At 42.7% G+C, this 24675-nt stretch overlaps 1 protein-coding gene across 1 annotated transcript in view; it reads right to left on the reverse strand.

Annotated features, from left to right (window-relative positions):
• Positions 1 to 7320: 7320 nt before the first annotated feature.
• The window catches only part of LEXM (lymphocyte expansion molecule), a 38768-nt gene continuing 21413 nt past the window's right edge, over positions 7321 to 24675 (reverse strand). The window contains exon 11 of the mRNA XM_052638066.1: positions 7321 to 7387. Coding sequence (XP_052494026.1) covers positions 7321 to 7387 — 67 coding nt within the window. The remainder of the gene's footprint in view (positions 7388 to 24675) is intronic.

Here is a 24675-nt window from a genome sequence, read left to right on the forward strand (position 1 = left end):
AGCTTTATGCAAATCCTAGATAAACCTGATGGACATTTTCCTAAAATATATGTGATGTCAGGGTCCCATCCTACAGTTATTTCAGAGGAACTGTTTAGGAAATTCTTTTTCCAGGTGTTGAGTTTCACAAATCAGGATTTGTAAATTTTCCTTGAAGGAAGAGAAATCCTTTAATGTCCTAAAAACAGATTTTGTAGTTGAAGCGTTAAATATCTCCTTACATATGAATAGCATATAACATATAATATCTTCTTTAATCCTCACAGTCCTGTAACAAAAGCGGGTCAGTTTTATCCCCATTTTATAGATGAGGAAAGTGAAGCTCAGGAAAGGTCAAGTGATTTGCTTGGAGGCTACATCGAGGCTTTTTAATGAGTTAAACAAGGATGCAGACTCATCATCTAGTCTTACAACACAAAATGCTTCAAGAGCCTCACCTGGAGCCAGCTGAGAGTAGCTCCAGGCCTAGAAACAGTGAAAGGGGACGCTGGGCTGAGCTCCATACATAGTGGGGAATCCGGAATCTCTGCATGAACTCAGCTCAGAAAGGAAGCCACTTAGGAATCAGCAGAGGGTTCTGCTTTGACCCAGAGCAGTTCCTTCTGCCAGGGAAGCATCTTGCCTGACCATGCCCTCAGCTACATGGGCCGTGTCCTGACACCATTCATGCCAGACTTGCAACAATTGGTTCTCCAAAATGTGCACGTACACACACACACACACACTACCCAAGTTAAATGTAGACATATTTCAAAACTATGCTTTCTAGTTATGTCCTGGTGTTAAGATGGCCTACAGGTTTCTTCCTGTGGGACAGCTCTAGTTACTGTAGGTGACTGCCTGGCATACTACACTGTGAGAGATTGGGAGGCTTTGTTGAGGTCCCCTGCTGTTGTGTAGTCACTAAGTTGTGTCTGACTCTTGCAGCCCTGTAGACTGTAGCCCACCAGGTTCCTCTGTCCATGAGATTTCCTAGGCAAGAGTACTGGAGTAGGTTGCCATTTCCTCCTCCAGGGGATCTTCCCAACCCAGGGATCAAACTTGTGTCTCCTGCTTGGCCGGAAGATTCTTTACCACTGAGCCACCTGGGAAGCCCTTAGGTCTAGGAGGTGGCCTTTTGATGCTATGGTCTGAATGTTTATGCGCCCCCCCCCCCCAATTCCTATGTTGATGTTCTAACATAATGGAATTGGGAGATGGGGCCTTTGGAAGGTTAATTAGGCCATGAGGTCAGAGCCCTCATGATAGGAGTAGTTTCCTAAGAAAACACATGAACTAAATAGCCCTCTCTGAGGGTACAAGATGTTCATCTGCAAACCAGCAAGAGTGCTCTCATTAGATCTTCCAGCACCTTGGTCTTGGACTTCTTAGCCTCCAAAACCATGTGAAATAAACTGTTGTATAAGCCACCCAATCTATGGTAATTTATTATAGCTGCCTGAACTGCCGATGACAGATGGTTTGAAGATAGTTGAGCCAAGGAACCCAGAAATAGCTGAATCCTCTGCCCATCACACTCCTCCCCATGGGGTTCCCTTTAGGAAGCAGATCCAAGGGAATGATAGGGGGAAAATGGGGCACTGCAAGATGGTAGAAACAAATCCATGTATCTGTTTATATCCATATATAGATAAAGAGATAGATTGATGGATCTGCTCCTAGTTCCTGACACTGAGCTCCTAAACCTCTTGGAATCTCCTGGGTGATGGCATGTCTTTTGTTCTAATGAGATGACTCTGGGTGGGCACCTGGATTGCTCTTGGATACGGGGGGTCACCAGAAAGACCAAGCCATGATTAGAATCTAGGAACTTTCAGCCCCTACCAACACCGCCACCACCCCCATCTTCCAGGGAGGGGAGTGGGACTGCAAATGGAGATAATGATTGGTCATACCTATGTGAGGAAACCTCTCTCAAAGTCCCAGTATTACAGGGCTTTGGAGAGCTTTTGGGTTGGTGAATACACCCATGTACTGGGAGGAGGACACATTCCAACTCCACAGGAATAGAAGCTCCTGTGCTCAAGACCGTCCCAGACCTCACTTTATGTATCTTTTCATCTGTGTCCTTCATCATATCCTTTAGTACACATGTGCTGTGCTGTGCTTAGCAGTTCAGTCCTGTCCAACTCCTTGCGACTCTCTGGACTGTAGCCCATCAGGTTCCTCTGTCCATGGGGATTCTCCAGGCAAGAATACTGGAGTGGGTTGCCATACCCTTCTCCAGGGGATCTTCGAACCCAGGGTTTGAACCCAGATCTCCCGCATTGCAGACAGACTGTTTATCATCTGAGCCACTTGGGGAAGCTTAGTACACATGTGAATATAAGTATTTCCCTGAATTCTGTGAGCCACTCTAGCAAATAATGGAAACCAAGCAGGGAAGAGGTCATGGGGCCCTCCAATTTGTAGCCAAGTTGAAGCTGTGAGTACCTGGGGAACATACTACTTGCAGTTGGCATCTGAAGTGGGGGGCAGCCTTGTGGGACTGATCACTTAACCCTGTGGGATCTGATGCTATCTCCACGTGGTAGTGTCAAGATTCAGTTAAATTGTAGGACACTCAGCTGATGTCACAGAGAACCACTTGGTGTGGGGAAAATCCCACACACATCTGGTGTCAGAAGTGTGAGTATTCTGAGTGATAGTAAAGGAGGCCTAGAGGAGGAAAGATTGGGTTTTTCAATGCAGGCACTTACTATCTGGACTGCTGCCTGAGCGCTCCCTGGCAAGTTGGGGCTTAGGCTGTCGGCTGCACAGTCAACCAGTACTGGGGTGTGCAGGGAGAGACTGGACAGACACGGAGTTGTTGTGTGGAGTAGCACAGTGGTGCCCAAAGAAGAGGAACGGGCAAGGTGACACACTGGGATGCTGGAAAAAATATTAACACGTGTTTTGGGCTGGGTATCCCCATAAGTAGACCCTGAGACAAGGATTTGAGTGCAAGTAGTTTTATCTGGTCTTGCCTGGAAAATCCCATAGACGGAGGAGCCTGGTAGGCTGCAGTCCATGGAGTCGCTGAGAGTTGGACACGACTCAGTGACTTCACTTTCACTTTTCACTTTCATGCATTGGAGAAGGCAATGGCAACCCACTCCAGTGTTCTTGCCTGGAGAATCCCAGGGACAGAGGAGCCTGGTGGGCTGCCGTCTATGGGGTCACACAGAGTCGGACACGACTGAAGCGACTTAGCAGCAGCAGCAGCAGCAGTTTTGTTTAGAAGGTAAAGAAAACACCGGTAGGGGGATGGGCAAGGATGACAGTCAATGAGGTCTGCGTTATCAGCAGGCTACAGGACTTCCCTGGTGGTTCAGTGGCTAAGGCTCCTTGCTCTCAGTGCAGGGGGTCAGTGTTCCATCCCTGGTCAGGGAACTAGATCCCACATGCTGCAACTAAGGGTTCACATGGCATAACTAAAGATCCCGGGTGCTGCAACTAAAGATCTTACGTGCCACGATGAAAATCGAAGATCCTGTATGCTATAACTAAGATCTGGCACAGCCAAATAAATAATTAAAAAAAAAAAAGCTTACCACTGTGGGCAACTGGAGTTTAATTACACTGGAAAAAACTCTGAAAGCCTGTGCAAAACATGCACCTCAAAGTTATATCCCACAGAGGGTGAGGGAGCTGGGTGTCTATATTCCAACTTTGATTGGTCCACAGCTTGAGAGCAGCTCCTGAAGGGTGTTAATTCTGTGGCTCTTTCAACCTTCCATGAAAAGAAGCCTTCCATGGCACCCAGACAACAACCTTCTGCTCCATTATAAGTAAATGTCCCTTTTCAGTGTACGTGATGTTGGTAACACACAGCATTTTGGTATCTCACAGCAAAGTGCTTGAGAACTGCACAATTTAAAGTTGTTACACAGGTTTTTCTTATACTCCTAATTTGCTGACCTTCTCTGTGGTGACAGTGACTCTGAGTTGTGTGGTAGGTTAAAGATATATTTTAAAATCATATTTATTCTGTAAGATAAAGCAGTCTTCAAACAAGTTTTATTGTGTATATTTTTTAAACTTTTTTATTTTGTATCAATTTTTTGATTTACAGAAAAGTTGCAATGACAGTACAAAGTTCTCATATCCCCTTCACCCAACTTCCTCTAATGTTAACATCTTCTACATAACCATAGTGAAGTGAAGTGAAAGTCGCTCTGTTGTGTCTGACTCCTTGTGACCTGATGGACTATACAGCCCATGGAATTCCCCAGGCCAGAATACTAGAATGGGTAGCCTTCCCCTTCTCCAGGGGATCTTCCCAACCCAGGGATTAAACCCAGGTCTCCCACATTGCAGGCGGATTCTTTACCAGCTGAGCCACAAGGGAAGACCCATAAGCATAGCAAAATGATCAAAAATAAGAAATTAATATTGGCATAATATTAGCTAAACCAGAGACCCTACTTGAACCTCACCAATTTTAACACTAATGTTGCTTTTCTTTCCAAAATCCTATCTAGGTTCCTGCATTGCATTTAGCTGTTTTCTCCTTTGTTGTTGCTGTTGTTCGGTCACTAAGTCATGTCGACTCTCTGCAACCCCACGGACTGCAGGACACCAGGCTTCCCTGTCCCTTCAGTATCTCCCGAAGTTTCCTCAGTTTATCCCAAGCTGTAAGGGTTTATTGAAATACAATTAACACATAATCAACTGCACATATTAGAAGTGTGCAGTTTGGTTAGTCTTGACATTTGTATGGATATACACAGCTGTGTGTTCCTTGGCTTATTGATGGGCATTTGGGTTGTTTCCAGTTTGGGGCTACCACAAATGAAGTGGCTAGGAACATTTCTGTACAGTCTTTGTATGGACACATGCTCTCCTTTCTCTTGGGTAACTCTCAGGAAAGGAATGACTGGATCATGTGGTTGGTATAGGGTTAACTTTTTAACTTGCCAAACTGTTTAAAAAAAAAACAACTCATTTTTAAAATTTAGACGTGGGTGTGGTTTCTCCTTATTCTCCTGGGGTTATGATTTTCCTTTCATGCTGGTTGTAGGGCAACTTGAGATCTCATTTTTAGGGTCTGTTCCCCATTACACACAGTTATTCATTTTTTTATCTTAATTCTATTGTTAAGGTCACGCAAGTGGTTAATCTTGCTCCATCATTTTTCTTTGATAATAAACTATCCCTGAGCTTAGTGGATTTTTTTGGGGGGGGGCACACTGCAAGGCATGTGGCTCTTAGTTCCCCAACCAGGGATCTAACCTGCACCCCTTGAAATGGAAATGAGGAGTCTTAACCACTGGTTCACCAGGGAAGTCCCTTGCCAAACTTTTCCAAAGTGGTTTATAACACATAGTACTTTGGTATCTCATGGCAAAGTTCTTTATCAGATATATTTTCTCCCACTTTGTGGCTTGTCTTTCCATTCTCTTAACAGTGTCTTTGAAGAATAAATTTTAAAAATTTTAATTAAGTCCAATTTAACTATTTGTTCATATCGTACCACAGTATGATCTATAAAAGAACAAATACAGTTGACCCTTGAACAGTATGGGAGTTAGGGTCTCTGACCCTCTGTGCAGTCAAAACAATGTATAACTTTAGAGTCAGTCCTCTGTATCCACAGACTGTCATACAGCTGTTCACACCTGAACTGCTGGACCCACACAGTTCAACCTTTGTTGTTCAAAGGTCTACTGTTAATTTATATCTAAGAAATTTCTGCCTAACCTGAAGTCCAACAGTTTTCTTCCCATGTTTTCTTCGGGAAGTTTTGTAGTTTAGGTTTTACATTTAGGACTGTGATTCCTTTTGACTTTTTCTTTCAATTTTTTTTTACATATTGTTATTTGATAGTTATAGCACCATTTGTTGACAAAACTATTCTTTTATCACTGAATTGTTTTTGTACCTTTGTTGAGAATCAGTTGTCCATAGATAAGTGGGTCTGTTCCTGGATTCTCCATTTTATTAATTTGTCTATCCTGATCCCATTCCACACCAGGGAGGAGTAAGGTAATGTTTGTCCTCCAGCTTTATTCATCTTTTTCAAAGTTATCTTGGCTATTTTCTGTCTGTTGTTTTTCCATGTAAGTATTAGGAGCATCTTGTCAGTTTAAAAAATATTACTGGGACTGATCAGTGTTGAATTAAATCTATAGATGATTTAGGGGAGCTGACATCCTAAGAACAGAGGTTTTGATCCATGATTATGGTATATCTCTCCATTTATTTAGGTCTTCTTTAATTTCTCTTAGAAGCTTTTTAAAGCTTTTACTGTACAAATCTTATACATCTTTCATTAGATTTATACCTAGGTATTTTACAGTTTTGATATTATTACATATGGCATTTTCAATTTCTATTGCTAGTGTACAGAAATTGTTGATTTGAGTATATTGATCTTATTTCCTGAAACACTGCTGACTTATTAGACCTAGTTTGGTTTATCAGCCTTCTTGAGGATTCAACAGGACTTTTTTTTTTTTCAGTAGACAATGTACCTGTAAATAACGACAGTTTTACTTCTTCCAAAACAGTCATTTTGACATGATTGAGGAAGTAACGGCTTTTCTATAAAGCACCCCCGTGCTATTAAGGGTGTCTGAAGTATTTTTATCATTATGTGGGTTTTGTGACTGAAGCCTTGAGCCTGTCTCCTTTCCCCTAAGAATAGCACCCTCCTGCCATTCCACCCAATCTCTCTCTGTTCAAAAACAGTGAGGGCAGAAGCTCAGGATACTGTGACCAACTTGTGCAGACCTACCACTGGGCTAGACTGGCACGCCCGCGAGGTCTGACTGGCATGCACCGCGAGGTGTAACTGATTGTTCCCAATGGCTGCACGTTGCCAGGAGGTCAGCAACTTCTTATGGCATTTGGCCCTGCCAAGCTTCCAGAAGCATCCTGGGATGGAGAGGGAGTATTCCTGGAAAGGGCATATAGCTGTTTTAAGACATATGCTACAGCAGCAACACTCTCCCAACTCTCTTTGGATTTTACTGAACAGGGAGTCAAGCATTTTGGCTTTAGAATAGGAGGGGTTCCAAGAGGGTAAACCACATCCCACCCCTTTAGTCCATCTGCTGCCTGGCTCCAGTGTTCATGTCACTGGCCGATTTGAATTCTCAGGATAATCGATCTCTGCTATCAAAAGATATCTTGCCTTGCTGTCCCAGAAGACACTGTGACCTTCTGGTAGGTGTCTCCAGCAAAAGTGATCCCACCACACCTTTCCCCCCTCTCCCAGGCATCCCCATGTGTTCTTTCTCCAAGAACCCCCATTCCCACTCCTACCCTCCCACCCCCAGATTTGTCTTCAGGCTTTCAGGTCTTCTGGTCACTGCAGGTTGTCCTTCATGGGCAGCTTTAAGGATCTGAATTATGATCCACAGTTGGCACACACTTCCCCTTAGTAAAAGGTGTGATTCTTTCCCTTTAAAAAGACACAGAGAAAGAGAAAATGAAACTGGTCCCTTGGAAGGATGTGAGCCCACCCCCCATCCATGGAGAGGCACCCGTAGTGGGGTAACAGGTACCTATTGGTCGAACTTCCCAGGGGAACCTACACTGGGTGAGAGGCCCAAACGGATGACCTCTAGAGTTTTTCCAACAAAACAGCCTGGTTCTAAGGACAGTCCTCTGCTATGTACCTAGTTTGGCTCATCAGACCCTCCAAACTGGTTTGTAAGAACTTCAAACACAAAATCCTAGTGCCTAAAAGATCATTCCAATAAGGACACTGAGGGTCAGAAAAATGAAAGAATTTGCCCAAGGTCACCCTGATGCCCAGAATTCCAGCCCAGAGCCCCTGACCACAGTCTAGCATTCCTCCCATTGCTCGGATTCTTTCCTAAGAGCGGAACACGTGAAGACTCTTCTCTGGTTCACTCTTCAGTAACCATTTGGAAGATCTTTGCTTTGTGTGTCTAACAGTGTCTGCCAGCCATATGGCATCCACCTGTATGTGTTTGCTCATTGTCTGTCTTCCCCACCAAGATGTAAACTTGATGAAGGCAAGACTTCGATTTCTTTACTGATATTTCTTCTGTATTGTACTGCCCACACCGTTTCAGGCGTGTCCACACACATACCACCTTGAAGGGTGGTGTCCACAAATATCTGTCAAAGGAAGGAAGGCAGGAGGGAGGGCTCAGAGGGTCACAGAGGCCTTTACAGCTATCTGGTGGGTCTCCATGCCTTCTGCTTTTCACTCCTCCCCAGCCCACTGCCCCTGGCCTGTTCAGAGCCTCAGTGCTCACCGGACACTAAGACAGCCTCCTTGTCTCTGTCCAGCCCCATCCCACTCCTCCACCCACAAGGCCACAGAGCACCTCTTTAAAACACAAGAGCTACTTCCTGTTAAGCCCCTTTTGAATGTCCAAAAGAAAATATTTGCAAAACACATACCTGATAAAGGATGTATGCCTAGAATATATAAAGGACTTTCAGAACCTAATAGAAGAAAATAAGCAACCATTTTTTAAAATGTGTAAGAGATATGGTGGCTCAGACGGTAAAGCGTCTGCCTGCAGTGCAGGAGACCGGGTTCGATCCCTGGGTTGGGAAGATCCCCTGGAGAAGGAAATGGCAACCCACTCCAGTACTCTTGCCTGGAAAATTCCATGGACTGAGGAGTCAGGTGGGCTACAGTCCATGGGGTCGCAAAGAGTCGGACACAACTGAGCAACTTCACTCTCTCTTCACTCTAAGAGATATGGAAGAAGTACATGAAAAGATGACCAACATCTTGTCATTAAAGAAATGCAAATTCAAGCCACAAGGAAACACCCCTATTAGGTTGTCTAAAGCTGGAAGAAAAAAGGGCCTTATAATACCAAATGTAGGACAATTAGATCCTACATATATTTTTGGTGGAAATACAAACTCGTACAACCATTTCAGAAAATAGTCTGGCAGCTTCTTATTAACTTTTACATATATTTACCAAGGGAGCTAGATATTCTACACTAGATATTCATCAAAGAAGAATGAAAGCATATGTCTACATGAAGACCTATATGGGACTGCTTGTAGAACTTTATCCAAAATTGCCCAAACTGAGAACAACCGAATGTCCCTCTCCTTGAAAGTGTATAAGCTGTGGTACACCCATTCAATGGAACAAAAGTCAGCATTAGAAGGGAACAAACTGCTGCTACAAGCAACAACATGGATGAATCTCAAAAACAACAATGCAAAATGAAAGATACAAAATTCTATATACAGCATGATTCCATTTATATGACATTCCAGAAAAGGCAGAACTATAGTGCTGGTAATCATATCAGCAGTTGCTTGGAACTGGGAAAGGGGGAGGAAACTGACTATAAAGGGCACAAGGAAACTTTTGAGGGCGATAGTAATAGTCTGTATCTCACTTATTTTGATATGACCATATGCATTTGTCAGAACTCACAGAACAGGAAAACATTTAGACAGCTGTATATCTAGAAAGGATGAATTTTACTAGCTGTAGGTTGTACTATTATAAATCTTTTACAGAAGATCTTCTGTGGCCTCTCACAGGTCAGATAAAGTCGGAGCAGCTTAGCTTCAGAATCAAGGCCTCTAAGAACTGACCTAGCCAACCCCACCTGCCTTATTCTCTGCGATTGCCCTTTACACACTGCACACATCATCCAAAATGAACCGTCTAGTGTTTTCCAGACATCCCTGAGATTTTTTGCTTCCTTTCCCTTGCTCATGCACTTTCCTCCACTCTAATTTTTTTCCTCTTCCCTGAAAGAAGTGAACCCTCATGCAAAGAACATAGCTAGGAGCCCTGGGGAAAGGGGACTCTGCACTGAACTTCCTGAGTCCCCTGTCCAAACTTCCAAATCTCCCACCAAAATAGCATGCACAGAAGCCTAGGAGGTAAAAGGGAGTGACCAGGTATGGACAGGTGGGATGAGGAAGAGAGTGCGGATCATGGTGAAGGCCATTTGTTGCCTTAGCCTTCCTAGGCTCAAAGGGCCCTCCCTCCTGGTCTCATCCTCCAGAAGGCTATAGGCTTAACAGACTTCCCCTACAGCCTGGATGTAGAAAAATCCTGGGCCCTCCTGCCTCCTCCTCCTCCTCATATTGCCCTATAACTCTAGAGAAGGGGTTGAGTGCCCTCCCCAGAAAGCTGGGAGCCTCTCTGGGACAGAACTGCTGCCTGTCTGATTCTATTCTGCAATGTCCTAGTAGCCAGGATACACCTGGCATTTAGTAAGTGCTCAATTAATTTTTGAAGACTGCACACATGAATGCTATTGCCCAGCAGCAACTTTAGGAAATCCCTTTCTCTCTGAATTTCAGTGGTCCCAACTGAAAAATATTGAGAGTAATTCCTACCTTTCAAAGTTACTGTATGGACTTCCCTGGTCCAGTGATTAAGAATCCGCCTTGCAACGCAGGGGACACGGGTTTTATCCCTGGTCGGGGACCTAAGGTCCCACATGCCAAGGAGCAACTAAGCCCACGCACCACAACTACAGAGTCTGCGCACTGCCATGAAGGAACCCACATGGCTGAGCAAAAGATCTTGCAGGCTGCAACTAAGAGCTGACCCAGACACACAAACAATGAATAAATAGTTAAAGCTACTGTTACAGTAAACACATATAAAATCACTTTCCATATTATAAACTCCAATAATATAAGAATTTATTACTATTATTATTATAAAAATGGGTATTTATGATTCAGTTTCAGATTCCTGGACCAGCAATGGGACTTCAGTTTAAACTGTTAAAAAGTCAGTATGCCTGCTCAAGTAATTAGGAGGAAGTATTGATGTCTGCCATTCACTTCAAATTTTACCAAACTGTAAGATAATTATGGGGAGTAACACACAAATTCGGCCTTGGAGTATAAAACAAAGCAGGTCAAAGGCTAACGGAGTTCTGCCAACAGAATGCACTGGTCATAGCAAACACCCTCTTCCAACAACACAAGAGAAGACTCTACACATGGACATCACCAGATTGTCAATACTGAAATCAGATTGATTATATTCTTTGCAGCCAAAGATGGAGAAGCTCTATACACTCAGCAAAAACAAAACTGGGAGCTGACTGTGGCTCAGCTCATGAACTCCTTATTGCCAAATTCCGACTTAAATTGAAGAAAGAAAGGAAAACCACTAGACCATTCAGGTATGACCTAAATCAAATCCCTTAGAATTATATAGTGGAAGTGACAAATAGATTCAAGGGATTAGATAAGATAGACAGAGTGCCTGAAGAACTATGGATGGAGGTTCGTGACACTGTACAGGAGGCAATGATCAAGTCCACCCCCAAGAAAAAGAAATGCAAAAAGGCAAAATGGTTGTCTGACGAGGGCTTACAACTAGCTGACAAAAGAAGAGAAGCTAAAGGCAAAGTAGAAAAGGAAAGATATACCCATTTGAATGCAGAGTTCCAAAGAATTGCAAGGAGAGATGAGAAAGCCTTCCTCAGTGATCAGTGTAAAGAAATAGAGGAAAACAACAGAATGGGAAAGACTAGAGATCTCTTCAAGAAAATTAGAGATACCAAGGGAACATTTCATGCAAAGATGAGCCCAATAAAGGACAGAAATGGTATGGACCTAACAGAATCAGAAGATATTAAGAAGAGGTGGCAAGAATACACAAAAGAACTGTACAAAAAAGATCTTCATGACCCAGATAACCATGATGGTGTGATCACTCACCTAGAGCCAGACATCCTGAAGTGTGAAGTCAAGTGGGCCTTAGGAAGCATCACTACGAACAAAGCTGGTGGAGGTGATGGAATTCCAGTTGAGCCATTTCAAATCCTAAAAGATGATGCTGTGAAAGTGCTGCACTCAATATGCCAGCAAATATGGAAAACTCAGCAGTGGCCACAGGACTGGAAAAGGTCAGTTTTCAGAAAGACACTGCCAAAGAATATTCAAACCACTGCACAACTGCACTCAACTCACACACTAGCAAAGTGATGCTCAAATTTCTCCAAGCCAGGCTTCAACAGTATGTGAATTGTGAATTTCCAGATGTTCAAGCTGGATTTAGAAAAGGCAGAGGAACCAGAGATCAAATTGCCAACATCCGTTGGATCACTGAAAAAGCAAAGGCTTTATTGACTACACCAAAGCCTTTGACTGTGTGGATCACAGCAAACTTTGGAAAATTCTTCAAGAGATGGGAATACCAGACCACCTGAGAAATCTGTATGCAGGTCAAGAAGCAACAGTTAGAACTGGACACGGAACAACAGACTGGTTCTGAATTGGGAAAGGAGTATGTCAAGGCTATATATTGTCACCCTGCTTATTTAACTTATATGCAGAGTACATCATGAGAAATGCTAGGCTGGATGAAGTATAAGCTGGAATCGAGATTGCCAGGAGAAATATCAATAACCTCAGATATGCAGATGACACCACCTTTATGGTAGAAAGCAAAGAAGAACTAAAGAGCTTCTTGATCAAAGTGAAAGAGGAAAGGGAAAAAGTTGGCTTAAAGCTCAACATTCAGAAAACTAAGATCATAGCATCTGGTCCCATCACTTCAGGGGAAATAGATGGGGAAACAGTAGAAACAGTGTCAGACTTTATTTTTTTGGGCTCCAAAATCACTGCAGATGGTGACTGCAGCCATGAAATTAAAAGATGCTTGCTCCTTGGAAGAAAAGCTATGACCAACCTAAACAGTATATTAAAAAGTAGAGAAATTACTTTACCAACAAAAGTCAGTCTAATCAAAGCTATAGTTTTTCCAGTAGTCATGTATGGATGTGAAAGTTGGATTATAAAGAAAGTTGAGTGCCGGTGAATTGATGCTTTTGAACTGTGGTGTTGGAGAAGACTCTTGAGAGTCCCTTGGACTGCGAGGAGATCCAACCAGTCCATCCTAAAGGAAATCAGTCTTGAATATTCACTGGAAGGACTGATGTTGAAGCTGAAACTCCAATACTTTGGCCATCTGATGCAAAGAACTGACTCACTGGAAAAGACCCTGATGCTGGAAAAGATTGAAGGCAGGAGGAGAAGGAGACAACAGAGGATGAGCTGGTTGGATGGCATCACCGACTCAATGGGCATAAGTTTGAGTAAACTCCGGGAGTTGGTGATGGACAGGGAGACCTGGCGTTTTGCAGTCCATGGGGTTGCAAAGTCGGACACGACAGAATGACTGAACTGAACTGAAGATAATTAGAGATGGGTAGAAAGATGATAGATTATAGACAGGTGAGTAATAGATGGGTAGATAGAAAGATATGTCAGAAAGCAAGGAGAGTGAAACATTAATGACTAGAATCTAAGTGATGCATGTACAGGGGTACACTGGAAAATCCTTTCTATTTTGGTGTGTGTTTAAAAGTTTTCATAATAAAACATCAACTAAAAACTTAAGAAAATAAGCTTCTGATGGATTGAACTGGATGTTTCCTTGCACAGAGTTATCCAGACTCTGAACCATTTCATCAGAGTCTTGTCCTTTAACAAATATGCATTGAGCTCTTTCTATGCGTGCCAGCTAGATACTGGAGTTGGAGAATAGAGAAGTTCTGTTCAGTAGGGACCACAGGCATATGAATAAATAATTAAAATATGATGGGGAAATGCTCCGATCTGGGAAGGCTCAAGAGGCTGAAAATAAAGAGACATCGTCTTGAAAAATCAGAGAAGCCTTCATATTTAAGTGAAGTTGTAGAAGATAAATAGGAATCTTCCAGATAGACACTAAGAGAAGAGTGTTTCAAGAACAGATCACAGTGTGGTGAGAGCACAGAGTGGTACACAGCGTGGCCTGGCCGGAGTGCAAAGTGGGCATGTCCACACAGCCAGAGGGTGGCCAGATGGAGTCAGGCAACCAGGTCGTAAGAGCCAGAAAGGTGAGCGGCGGTGGTGGGGGAACTGGTCCATTGGTTGGTCAACCACATTTTAGAAGCAGCTATGGTGTGCACAGGTCTAAAAAATGAAAAACAAAAGGCTGCCTTCCCCACACAGGAGTCAAACACCAGGCTGCCTAGCTGGAAGCCCAGAACCTACAGTTTGGCCCGAAGAAGCAGGTGGGGCTTGGGAGTGACAGGTGAGAAAGACTGGCCGTCACTACACATTCCAGAAGGAGATTTTATAGCTCTTCCACACACACGCACCCTCCCTCACCTGGACTGAAGACAGCAAACTATTCAAGGCCATGTTATGTTCCTACCCAGTCTTAAGTTGCTCAGTCATGTCCAACTCTTGGCAACCCTATGGAGTACAGCTTGCCAGGCTCCGCTGTCCATGGGATTCTCTAGTAAGAATACTGGAGTGGGTAGCCACACCCATGGCCTCTCGAAACCTGCCAAGGAGGAGAGGCTGAAGTTCAGGGTCTGACTCAGAGCCCTGGTCCCCACCCTGCCTGCTATTTGGCTGCAGGCCTCTGAGCCATTTCCATCACATCTACCCCTCTGCACATTTTCTCCCTATATGGGAAGATAGGAGGAGGGCATGGCAACCCACTCCAGTATTCTTGCCTAGAGAATCCCGTGGACAGAGGAACCCGGCGGGCTACAGTCCATGGGGTTGTTAAGAGTTGGACATGACTGAAGCAACTGAGCATGCATGCACACACATGCAAAGATAGCCTTGACGATCACTCTTTGCTTTTCTACAGCAGCCCCACAGTCTGTGAACTCTGCATTTCTCCACCCACACACATGGGATTGTGGTCACCACCTGGAGCCAAAGGCAGGGATAACAATAGCACATCAACACAGAGGAGTTGTGAAGGTCCTGTGAGAAAGCCTGCATCCTTCCAGACTCCATTTGTTCTCATTAATTCTTCCGCCTTAGTTTTAAATTTACTCTGATTTTTTTAAACTTCTACAATCAAATGATTGCTTCTGTTGGTTTCAATCTTTATTGATTTAATACTAAAAGCAATTAAAACTATGAATTCTAAAACTATGAATTTTGACAATATTATATAGGTTTTGATACAGAGTTTTCATTGCAATTAACTTCTAAATGAACTGTAATGTCAAATTAGATTTTCTCCTAGACCCAAGAGCTTTGAAGAAGAATTCTTACTATTTTCCAAGTACTTGGTTTTGAGGGTTATCCTTTTATTGTTAAGTCTTGTTTTATTGTACTCTGTTTAGAAAGAGTAACCTAAAATTTTCTATGTAGGGTATTTTTAATTTAGATATTTTTAATGAGATCTTAGAAGATCAACTTTTATAAATGTTCCATGAGTATCTGAAAATAATGTAGAGTAAAACATACCTATTCAAATCCTCCAAATAAATATTTATGTCCTTATCTGTCAAATTCTCAGACAGGTCTATTAAGAATTTCCATTACGATGGTGCAAGTTTGTCACTGGTATTTTGGGTGTGTGAAGGTTCATGGTGTTTATAACTGCAACTACTCATCTTTGTCCCATTTAGTATTTTGCCTTAAATTCTATTTTGCTTGGTATTTGTATTACCACTTTTTCTTTTTGCTGTTTGAGAATGAGAATGGCTCCATCCTGGTAAATCACAGCTAGATCGATATATTCTTATATTTCATGTCATCTTCTCCTTTCTTGAGCTCTTATGCTAATTCATTTCTCACTTGATTGGAGTATATCCCCCAGTAATATTTTCAGAAAAGATATATTTGGTATACATCCCAAATCCCTGTGCATCTCTATTTGCACGTGAATGATGGTTTGGCTACACAGAGAATTCTACAGTCTCAAGTATTTTTTATGTTGTATAAACAGTGTTTTCTATCATTCATGTTTCAGAGGAGAGGCCCAAAATATGTCTGATTGCCTTTTATTTAGATTGTAGGTTGTCTTCTTAGGTCTCATATTGGTAAGATTTTTATTTTACCTTTGAAACTCAGAAATTTCACTACATTTTTAGTGGATTGAATGCATATATTAACCCCCATCCCTCCTGAAATCTCACTGAAACAGGAGTAAAGGAATACAAATTTTGAATCGTATACCCACAAGGACAAAAAGAATAGAAGCAGCAGCAGTAAGAATATTTTGGAAGTTGAAATGCAGATGGAAGAACAGTAACTATGTTAGCATACTCAAGAAAGCTAAATCCCAAGGCAGCAGAAGTTAAAGCTAAGAATTCCCTCACTCCAAAAATCCAGGTACTGGCAGCGCCAGGTACTTCTGGTAGTGGCAGTGAAGGCAGAACCAAAACAGGGCTACTGATTGAAAGTCTGTGTAACATCAGCTTCCCTCTCCACTCCCTGCAACCAGAGGAGAGCCCTTAATAAATGAAGACTGCAGAATTGATTCTCTGGAGACAGGGAAGTTCTCTGTACAGGATGACCAGGCAGAGTCAATGTTATGAGTATCCTATTTATTAATAAAATGGAATCAAATGGGAGTTCGGTCACTACATATTGAGACCTCTAGGTTCTTCTCCCCCACATAAAGTTCTGGCACCCAGGTTTACATCTCCCAGAACTTTCTCTGGCCAAGGCCAAGAGAAAAACATTTAACATCACTGGCATTGAAATTCCCCCAGTGAAAATACCCAGCTTGGTCATGCTATGGTTAAACCCATGAACAACAAGTGCTCCAGGGGGAGAACGAAAAGTGCCTCAGAGTCTTCAGCAGGATTTTCAGCTGGACATGAGTGCACAGTTAAGGATCACCAGAGGGGCTTCCCTGATCCAGTGGTTAAGTGTCCACCTTGCAATGCAGGGGACACCGGTTCAATCCCTGGTCCTGAAAGATTCCACGTGACTTGAGGCAACTAAGCCTGTGTGCCACAACTACTGAGCCCACACCCTAGAGCCCCTGAGCCACAACTACTGAAGTTTGTGCACCCCAGAGCCCTTGCTCTGCAACAAGAGAAGCCGCTGCAATGAGAGGACCGCACACTGCAACTAAAGACTAGACCCCACTCTCCGCAACTAGAGAAAGCCCATGTGCAGCAATGAAGCCCCAGTGCAGCCGATAAATAAATAAATTAGAACAGTGATTACCACATATTTGAGAACATTTTTTCGTACGGAAGATTGAGGCCAAAACAAACACACAGGGAAAAAAGACAGAGAGAAAGACAATGACAGGAAAATTTGTCTTAATAATATCTTCAAAGGATAAGAAAGCATTGTATCCATGAAATAAAAGCATGCTGTTACTAAAAGGAACATTTAGAAGACAAACATAACTCTTAGAAACTCAAATATGAACTCAGAAATAAAAACCTCAGTGAATGAATGAGAAATATTTCTTATCACCTGAAAACAGCTCAGTCGTACCCAGGGCAGAACCAAGCACAGACTAGGCCTTTCAAATGAACCAATAAATGAAAGAGCATATAAAGAAATCTTTCTTCCCAATTTATGATCTACCTTCTGTGCCTCATGGCACAATCCTCCATACCCAAGGGCCCAGCTGAGTCAGGACTTCCTGAACAATGAACTTGAGCCCCTGGAAAAATCATATACCAGCCTGACCATCAGACTTTCACAGGCATCTGCTGATTAGCTCCCATTCAGTAACATAAGCCGTAATTATACCTGGCCATGTCCTATAGGGTATAAAGCATTCCCCTTTTACAGATGAAAAAACTGAGGTCTAAAAGACAAAGGTGACTCTTGGCTGGAGATAGGTCTACAAGGAGAACCCATAATTTGTGTGGTCAGCTTCAGGAGTTCCTGTCCTTTTTGTTTTTTGGGTTTTTTTTTTTAATTCTAATGATAAAAGTCGTGTTTATTTGGAAAAATTCAAACCTTTCAGAAATAAAACAAGGCAGAATGGTTTAACTATGGTCAACATTTTGGGGCCTAGTCCTCCACAGTGTTATCTATGCATATGGCAGTGCATTTTTTAAAAAGTAAGGTGAAATTCCTCTCTTTCCTTTATATATTTAATATGCCACTATAATTGAATGTTAAACAATAACCACAAAAAGGAATTGGTGTTATATCAAGCTAGTCAGAATCTCCAAGGTATAAAAAAATGATTTGCTTGGAGTGGGGGAGAATTTTCTATTATAGTACAATCATTATATCATAAAATTAACCACATTTAGTACATTCACACTGTTATGAGGATTTCTTTAAGTCTAATAAAGCATTTCCAAATAAAGGAGCCATTACCTTTAAAGACACTGCTTTAAAAACATTTGCCAAAAATTCTCACTTTGGCAACGCATCTTTAATGGATTGTTATTCTATTTTTTTTTAATATTCACACATACTTACTCTTTCAAACAAAGTTTATAATAAATTTATTCAATTCACCCTACCAACCCCCTTACAATTTGATAAAAATGGCATTAAATGTGTATATCAATGGGAAGAATTACTATTTTCCCAATATCTTTCCACCCATGAACATGGTATTCTCTCCAGTTATTCAGGCCTTTTTTAAAATATCTTTCAGTAAAGGTTTATATTTTTTTTTCATTTTAGCCTTAAATATACTTATTAAGTTTATCCCAGTGCATTTTATTGTTTGCGTGCCTAATAGGAAGGGAATCGTGTTCTTTTTCTGAATTAAGTTTTCTATTTGTTGTGGTATTAGAGGAAACTTTATACCGTTACAGCACTAGCTTCCCTAGTGTTACAGTTTTAAAATGAACTCTCTTGGATTTATTTAGGTAAACCTACATATCATTATAAATTGTGATGATTTTGCTCTTCTTTATCAATATTTTTATTCCTTGTCTTACCATGTTAGCTAGAACCTCCAGAACAATGTTGAACATTCCCAGTAATATAAGCATCTCTGTTTGGTTCTTGACTTCATGAGAAATCTTTAGTATTTTACTCTCACATTTAATGTTTTTGACCTCCTCTTTCAAAGCTCCCACCCTCCCTCACGACTCAACTGTCTCCCTATTTCTCTACAGTCTGTATCAAATATCTGTCTGAGTAGAAGCTTTTCCTTGGGTCTTTTGACAACAGAAGGTGGTTAAAGCCATTGTAGTTTCTTTTCCTGGATCATGTGCATTTTCAGCCTCTGTAAAAAACTTAACCCTTGTATCAACAAGACAGAATTCTGTCGAGGCACAGCAGAAGCTAAGGGCAAGGGAAGCCAGCACTTAAACATACCTGCAGAGTGTCATCCACAGGGCAGGGCACATTTGCATGCATGATCTTCTTTAATACTTAATGCAGACGACAGAGGGTGAGATGGCTGGATGGCATCACCAACTTGATGGATGTGAGTTTGAGTGAACTCCAGGAGTTGGTGATGGACAGGGAGGCCTGGCGTGCTGCGATTCATGGGGTTGCAAAGAGTCGGACACGACTGAGGAACTGAACTGAACCGAACTGAACTGAATGCAGACTCTACAATGTGGTAATTTTGTTTACTCTCACTTTTCAGATGAAAGTCTGTCTCCAAGTAACATGTCTCATGCCACACAGCTAAGTAGTAGAAACAGAATTCTGAGCCAGGTTAAAAGGGAAATCCTATAACTCTCACAGGCCTAAATGTTGGGTGTTTTAACAGTGGTGAAGGGAAAAATTTGTACCAGAAGGGAGGCAGATGTGCAGGGGGAGAAAACTGAGGGTCCAGTGGGAGTGGGCCATCCTTCTCTCCTCTAGAGCCCTTTGCTGAGCAAACAGTATGTAGGATGGGGCTTTGTTGACAGGTTGCAGGGGAGGGTTGGCCTTGCCAGAATCAGAGCATCACACTCTTCCCAGCTCACCATCCCCCAAACCCTTACATGGGCATTGGTGTATGGAAAGGGCCCTAATCTAGAAAGGAAGGCCTGGAGTTCTAGCCTCAGCTCTCACCATCAGCTGTGTGACCATGGGCAAGTTGCTGCACTCTTGGGTCCTGGTTGAACACCTGTAGAAGAAGGCTAGCCACCTTGTTTAGAAAGGGCAAGAACACACTTTTGTACACAAAAGCAGTCCACGTGGCTTTCAGTTAAACAAGGAAGATGAATCCGTGCATTTACCTCTGTTCCTTCCTGCAATTCACTGAATGAACTATAAAGGAGTTGTTTTTAAACAGACGAGCAAGAAAAGGAGAAGAGGTATCAGGGGACAAGGGTGTTTACAATTTCAAGGAAATGCAAAGTGCAGGGAGTCATGAGCAGAGCTGAGAGGGCCTAAGAGCAAGCTGCCTGCAGCAGGGGAGCCAATGAGAAGCTTGCCAGCTCCTGCCACAAACCCCAGAGAGGCCCGGAAATTAGAGCCACCAGTATCTCAAAACATAGGAACGAAACTGCTGAAAACAAGAGGAAAGTCAGACCCTCTGCACCACACACACTTCGCCCACCCAGCAGGAGGCTGGAGGGTTAGTACTGAGAGAGAGAGAGTCAGGGTGGCAGTGGGGGAGCTCAGTGGATGGTGGGCAGACAGGCACTAGAGTAAGAACAGAGGGAGTAGGTGAAGTCCATGTCCTGACTTAGACTCCTCAACCCTCCTTCCCCTAAACACCAGCAATCACATTCACCACCATCCCTACCCACCAGGATATAGGATTCTTATCTAGAGAAGCTAAAAGGTGCCACTGAAAATGCCTAGAAATATTGACTTTAGAGTCTCCCAATGAAATGACCAGATCCCCATCTTCACTCCCAGTGAAGCCCTACCCAGACCTATAGCATTTCTTAGTGCTTTCTTCTCAAATATGAACAAGTGAAAGAAAAAAGGGGAACTGGGAAGAAGTGGAGACAATGCAGGGAGCAAAAGGAAAAGCAAAGAAGACTGTCATTGTCGTCCTTAAATGAAAGAACACCCTGCATGCAGAACCAGGGGCTAGCAGAAGATAAAAAATGCAATCTACACTGCAAAAGAACCCTCGGAAACTTAAAAAGATGAGATTCAAAATTTCAAAAGGCAATAGCAGGGTCTGAAATGTGAAAAAAAAAAAAAAGGCAGAAATAAGAAACAAGGAAAAAAGAAGAATAGAGCATCAAGCCAGAATGTCTACAATTCATCTAAAAGAGAGAGAACACAGAAGACAGGAAATCACCAAAGACAAAAACACAAACATTTTTCCCAGAATAGAAGGTCCTAAGTTTCCAGAAGGAAGGAACGCATCAAGGACCCAAAACAATCGATGAAAATAAACTCACACTAGACCCAACATCTAAGACTTCCCTGGTGGCTCAAAAGGTAAAGAATCTGCCTGCAATGCAGGAGACCTGGGTTCAGTCCCTGGGTTGGGAAGATCCTCTGGAGAAGGGAATGGCTACCCACTCCAGTATTCTTGCCAGGAGAATTCCATGGATAGAGGAGCCTGGCGGGCTACAATCCATGGAATCACAAAGAGTCGGACATAACTGAATAACTAGCACTTTCACACTTTTTTCAGACCTGTTATCATGAAATTTCAGTACACAAGGGACAGAGGGACAGAAAGAGGATTCTACAAACTTCCAGATAGGAAGGTGCTGGTTGCCTACAAAGGACAGGAAAACCAAGATGGCATTGAAATTCTTAACAACCATGCTTGAAGGTCAAAGGCAATGGAGCAAAGCCTTCAAAATTCTCAGGTAAAATTATTTCCAACTAAAATTTTATTACTCCTTGTTCAAGGCCAGGAGGGGTGGCGGTGAGGAGATACCCCTCGTCCAAGGTAAGAGAAACCCAAGTAAGATGGAAGGTGTTGCGAGAGGGCATCAGAGGGCAGACACACTGAAACCATACTCACAGAAAACTAGACAATCTAATCACACTAGGACCACAGCCTCGTCTGAAAGTGAAAGTTGCTCGGTTGTGTCCGACTCTTTGCGACCCCATGGACTGTATAGTCCGTGGAATTCTCCAGGCCAGAATACTGGAGTAGGTAGCCTTTTCCTTCTCCAGGGAATCTCCCCAACCCAGGGATCGAACCCAGGTATCCCACATTGCAGGTGGATTCTTTACCAGCTGAACCACCAGGGAAGCCCCACAGCCTTGTCTAACTCAATGAAACTAAGCCATGCCGTGTGAGGCCACCCAAGACGGGCGGGTCATGGTGGAGAGCTCTGACAGAATGTGGTCCACTGGAGAAGGGAATAGCAAACCACTTCAGCATTCTTGCCTTGAGAACCCCATGAACAGTATGAAAAGGCAAAATGATAGGATACTGAAAGAGGAACTCCCTAGGTCGGTAGGTACCCAATATGCTACTGGAGATCAGTGGAGAAATAACTCCAGAAAGAATGAATGGATGGAGCCAAAGCAAAAACAATACCTAGTTGTGGTTGTGACTGGTGATAGAAGCAAGGTCCGATGCTGTAAAGAGCAATATTGCATAGGAACCTGGAATGTCAGGTCCATGAATCAAGGCAAGACCATTGGAAGTGGTCAAACAGGAGAATGGACTGGAGTGGGTGAATTTAACTCAGATGACCATTATATCTACTACTGCAGGCAAGAATCCCTTAGAAGAAATAGAGTAGCCATCATGGTCAACAAAAGAGTCCAAAATGCAGTACTTGGATGCAATCTCAAAAATGACAGAATGATCTCTGTTCATTTCCAAGGCAAACCATTCAATATCACAGTAATCCAAGTATATGCCCCAACCAGTAACGCTGAAGAAGCTGAAGTTGAACGGTTCTATGAAGACCTACAAAACCTTTTAGAACTAACACCCCAAAAAGATGTCCTTTTCATTATAGGGGACTGGAATGCAAAAGTAGGAAGTCAAGAAACACCTGGAGTAACAGGCAAATTTGACCTTGGAATACAGAATGAAGCAGGGCAAAGGCTAATAGAGTTTTGCCAAGAGAATGCACTGGTCATAGCAAACACCCTCTTCCAACAACACAAGAGAGGACGCTACACATGGGCATCACCAGATGGTCAACACCGAAATCAGATTGATTATATTCTTTGCAGCCAAAGATGGAAAAGCTCTATACAGTCAACAAAAACAAGACCAGGAGCTGACTGTGGCTTGGATCATGAACTCCTTATTGCCAAATTCAGACTTAAATTGAAGAAAGTAGGGAAAATCACTAGACCATTCAGGTATATCCTAAATCAGATCCCTTATGATTATACAGTGGAAGTGAGAAATAGATATAAGGGCCTAGATCTGATAGATAGAGTGCCTGATGAACTATGGATGGAGGTTCGTGACATTGTACAGGAGACAGGGATCAAGACCATCCCCATGGAAAAGAAATGCAAAAAAGCAAAATGGCTGTCTGGGGAGGCCTTACAAATAGCTGTGAAAAGAAGAGAAGCAAAAAGCAAAGGAGAAAAGGAAAGATATAAGCATCTGAATGCAGAGTTCCAAAGAATAGCAAGAAGAGATAAGAAAGCCTTTCTCAGCGATCAATGCAAAGAAATAGAGGAGAACAACGGAATGGGAAAGACTAGAGATCTCTTCAAGAAAATTAGAGATACCAAGGGAACATTTCATGCAAAGATGGGCTCGATAAAGGACAGAAATGGTAGGGACCTAACAGAAGCAGAAGATATTAAGAAGAGGTGGCAAGAATACACAGAAGAACTGTACAAAAAAGATCTTCATGACCCAGATAATCACAATGGTGTGATCACTCACCTAGAGCCAGACATCCTGGAATGTGAAGTCAAGTGGGCCTTGGAAAGCATCACTAGGAACAAAGCTGGTGGAAGTGATGGAATTCCAGTTAAGCTATTTCAAATCCTGAAAGATGATGCTATGAAAGTGCTGCACTCAATATGCCAGCAAATTTGGAAAACTCAGCAGTGGCCACAGGACTGGAAAACGTCCATTTTCATTCCAATCCCAAAGAAAGGCAATGCCAAAGAATGCTCAAACTACTGCACAATTGCACTCATCTCACATGCTAGTAAAGTAATGCTCAAAATTCTCCAAGCCAGGCTTCAGCAATACATGAACTGTGAACTTCCAGATGTTCAAGCTGGTTTTAGAAAAGGCAAAGGAACCAGAGATCAAATTGCTAACATCCGCTGGATCATCAAATAAGCAAGAGAGTTCCAGAAAAACATCTATTTCTGCTTTATTGACTACACCAAAGCCTTTGACTGTGTGGATCACAATAAACTGTGGAAAATTCTGAAAGAGATGGGAATATCAGACCACCTGACCTGCCTTTCGAGAAACCTATACACAGGTCAGGAAGCAACAGTTAGAACTGGACATGGAACAACAGACTGGTTCCAAATAGGAAAAGGAGTATGTCAAGGCTGTATATTGTCACCCTGTTTATTTAACTTATATGCAGAGTACATCATGAGAAATGCTGGGCTGGAAGTAGCACAAGCTGGAATCAAGATTGCCGGGAGAAATATCAATCACCTCAGATATGCAGATGACACCACCCTGATGGCAGAAAGTGAAGAGGAACTAAAAAGCCTCTTGATGAAAGTGAAAGAGGAGAGTGAAAAAGCTGGCTTAAAGCCCAACATTCAGAAAACTAAGGTCATGGCATCTGGTCTCATCACTTCATGGGAAATAGATGGGGAAACAGTGGAAACTGTCAGACTTTATTTTGGGGGGCTCCAAAATCACTGCAAATGGTGACTGCAGCCATGAAATTAAAAGATGCTTACTCCTTGGAAGGAAAGTAATGACCAACCTAGATAGCATATTCAAAAGCAGAGATATTACTTTGCCAACAAATGTCCATCTAGTCAAGTGAAGTGAAGTCGCTCAGTCGTGTCTGACTCTTTGCGACCGCATGGACTGTAGCCTACCAGGCTCTTCTGTTCATGGGATTTTCCAGGCAATAGTACTGGAGTGGATTGCCATTTCCTTCTCCAGCAGATCTTCCCGACCCAGGGATCGAACCCAGGTCTCCCGCATTGTAGACAGATGCTTTACCATCTGAGCCACCAGGGAAGTCCATCTAG

The sequence above is a fragment of the Budorcas taxicolor genome, chromosome 3 (genome assembly GCF_023091745.1).
Source record: "Budorcas taxicolor isolate Tak-1 chromosome 3, Takin1.1, whole genome shotgun sequence".
In the NCBI taxonomy this organism is placed as follows: Eukaryota; Metazoa; Chordata; class Mammalia; order Artiodactyla; family Bovidae; genus Budorcas; species Budorcas taxicolor.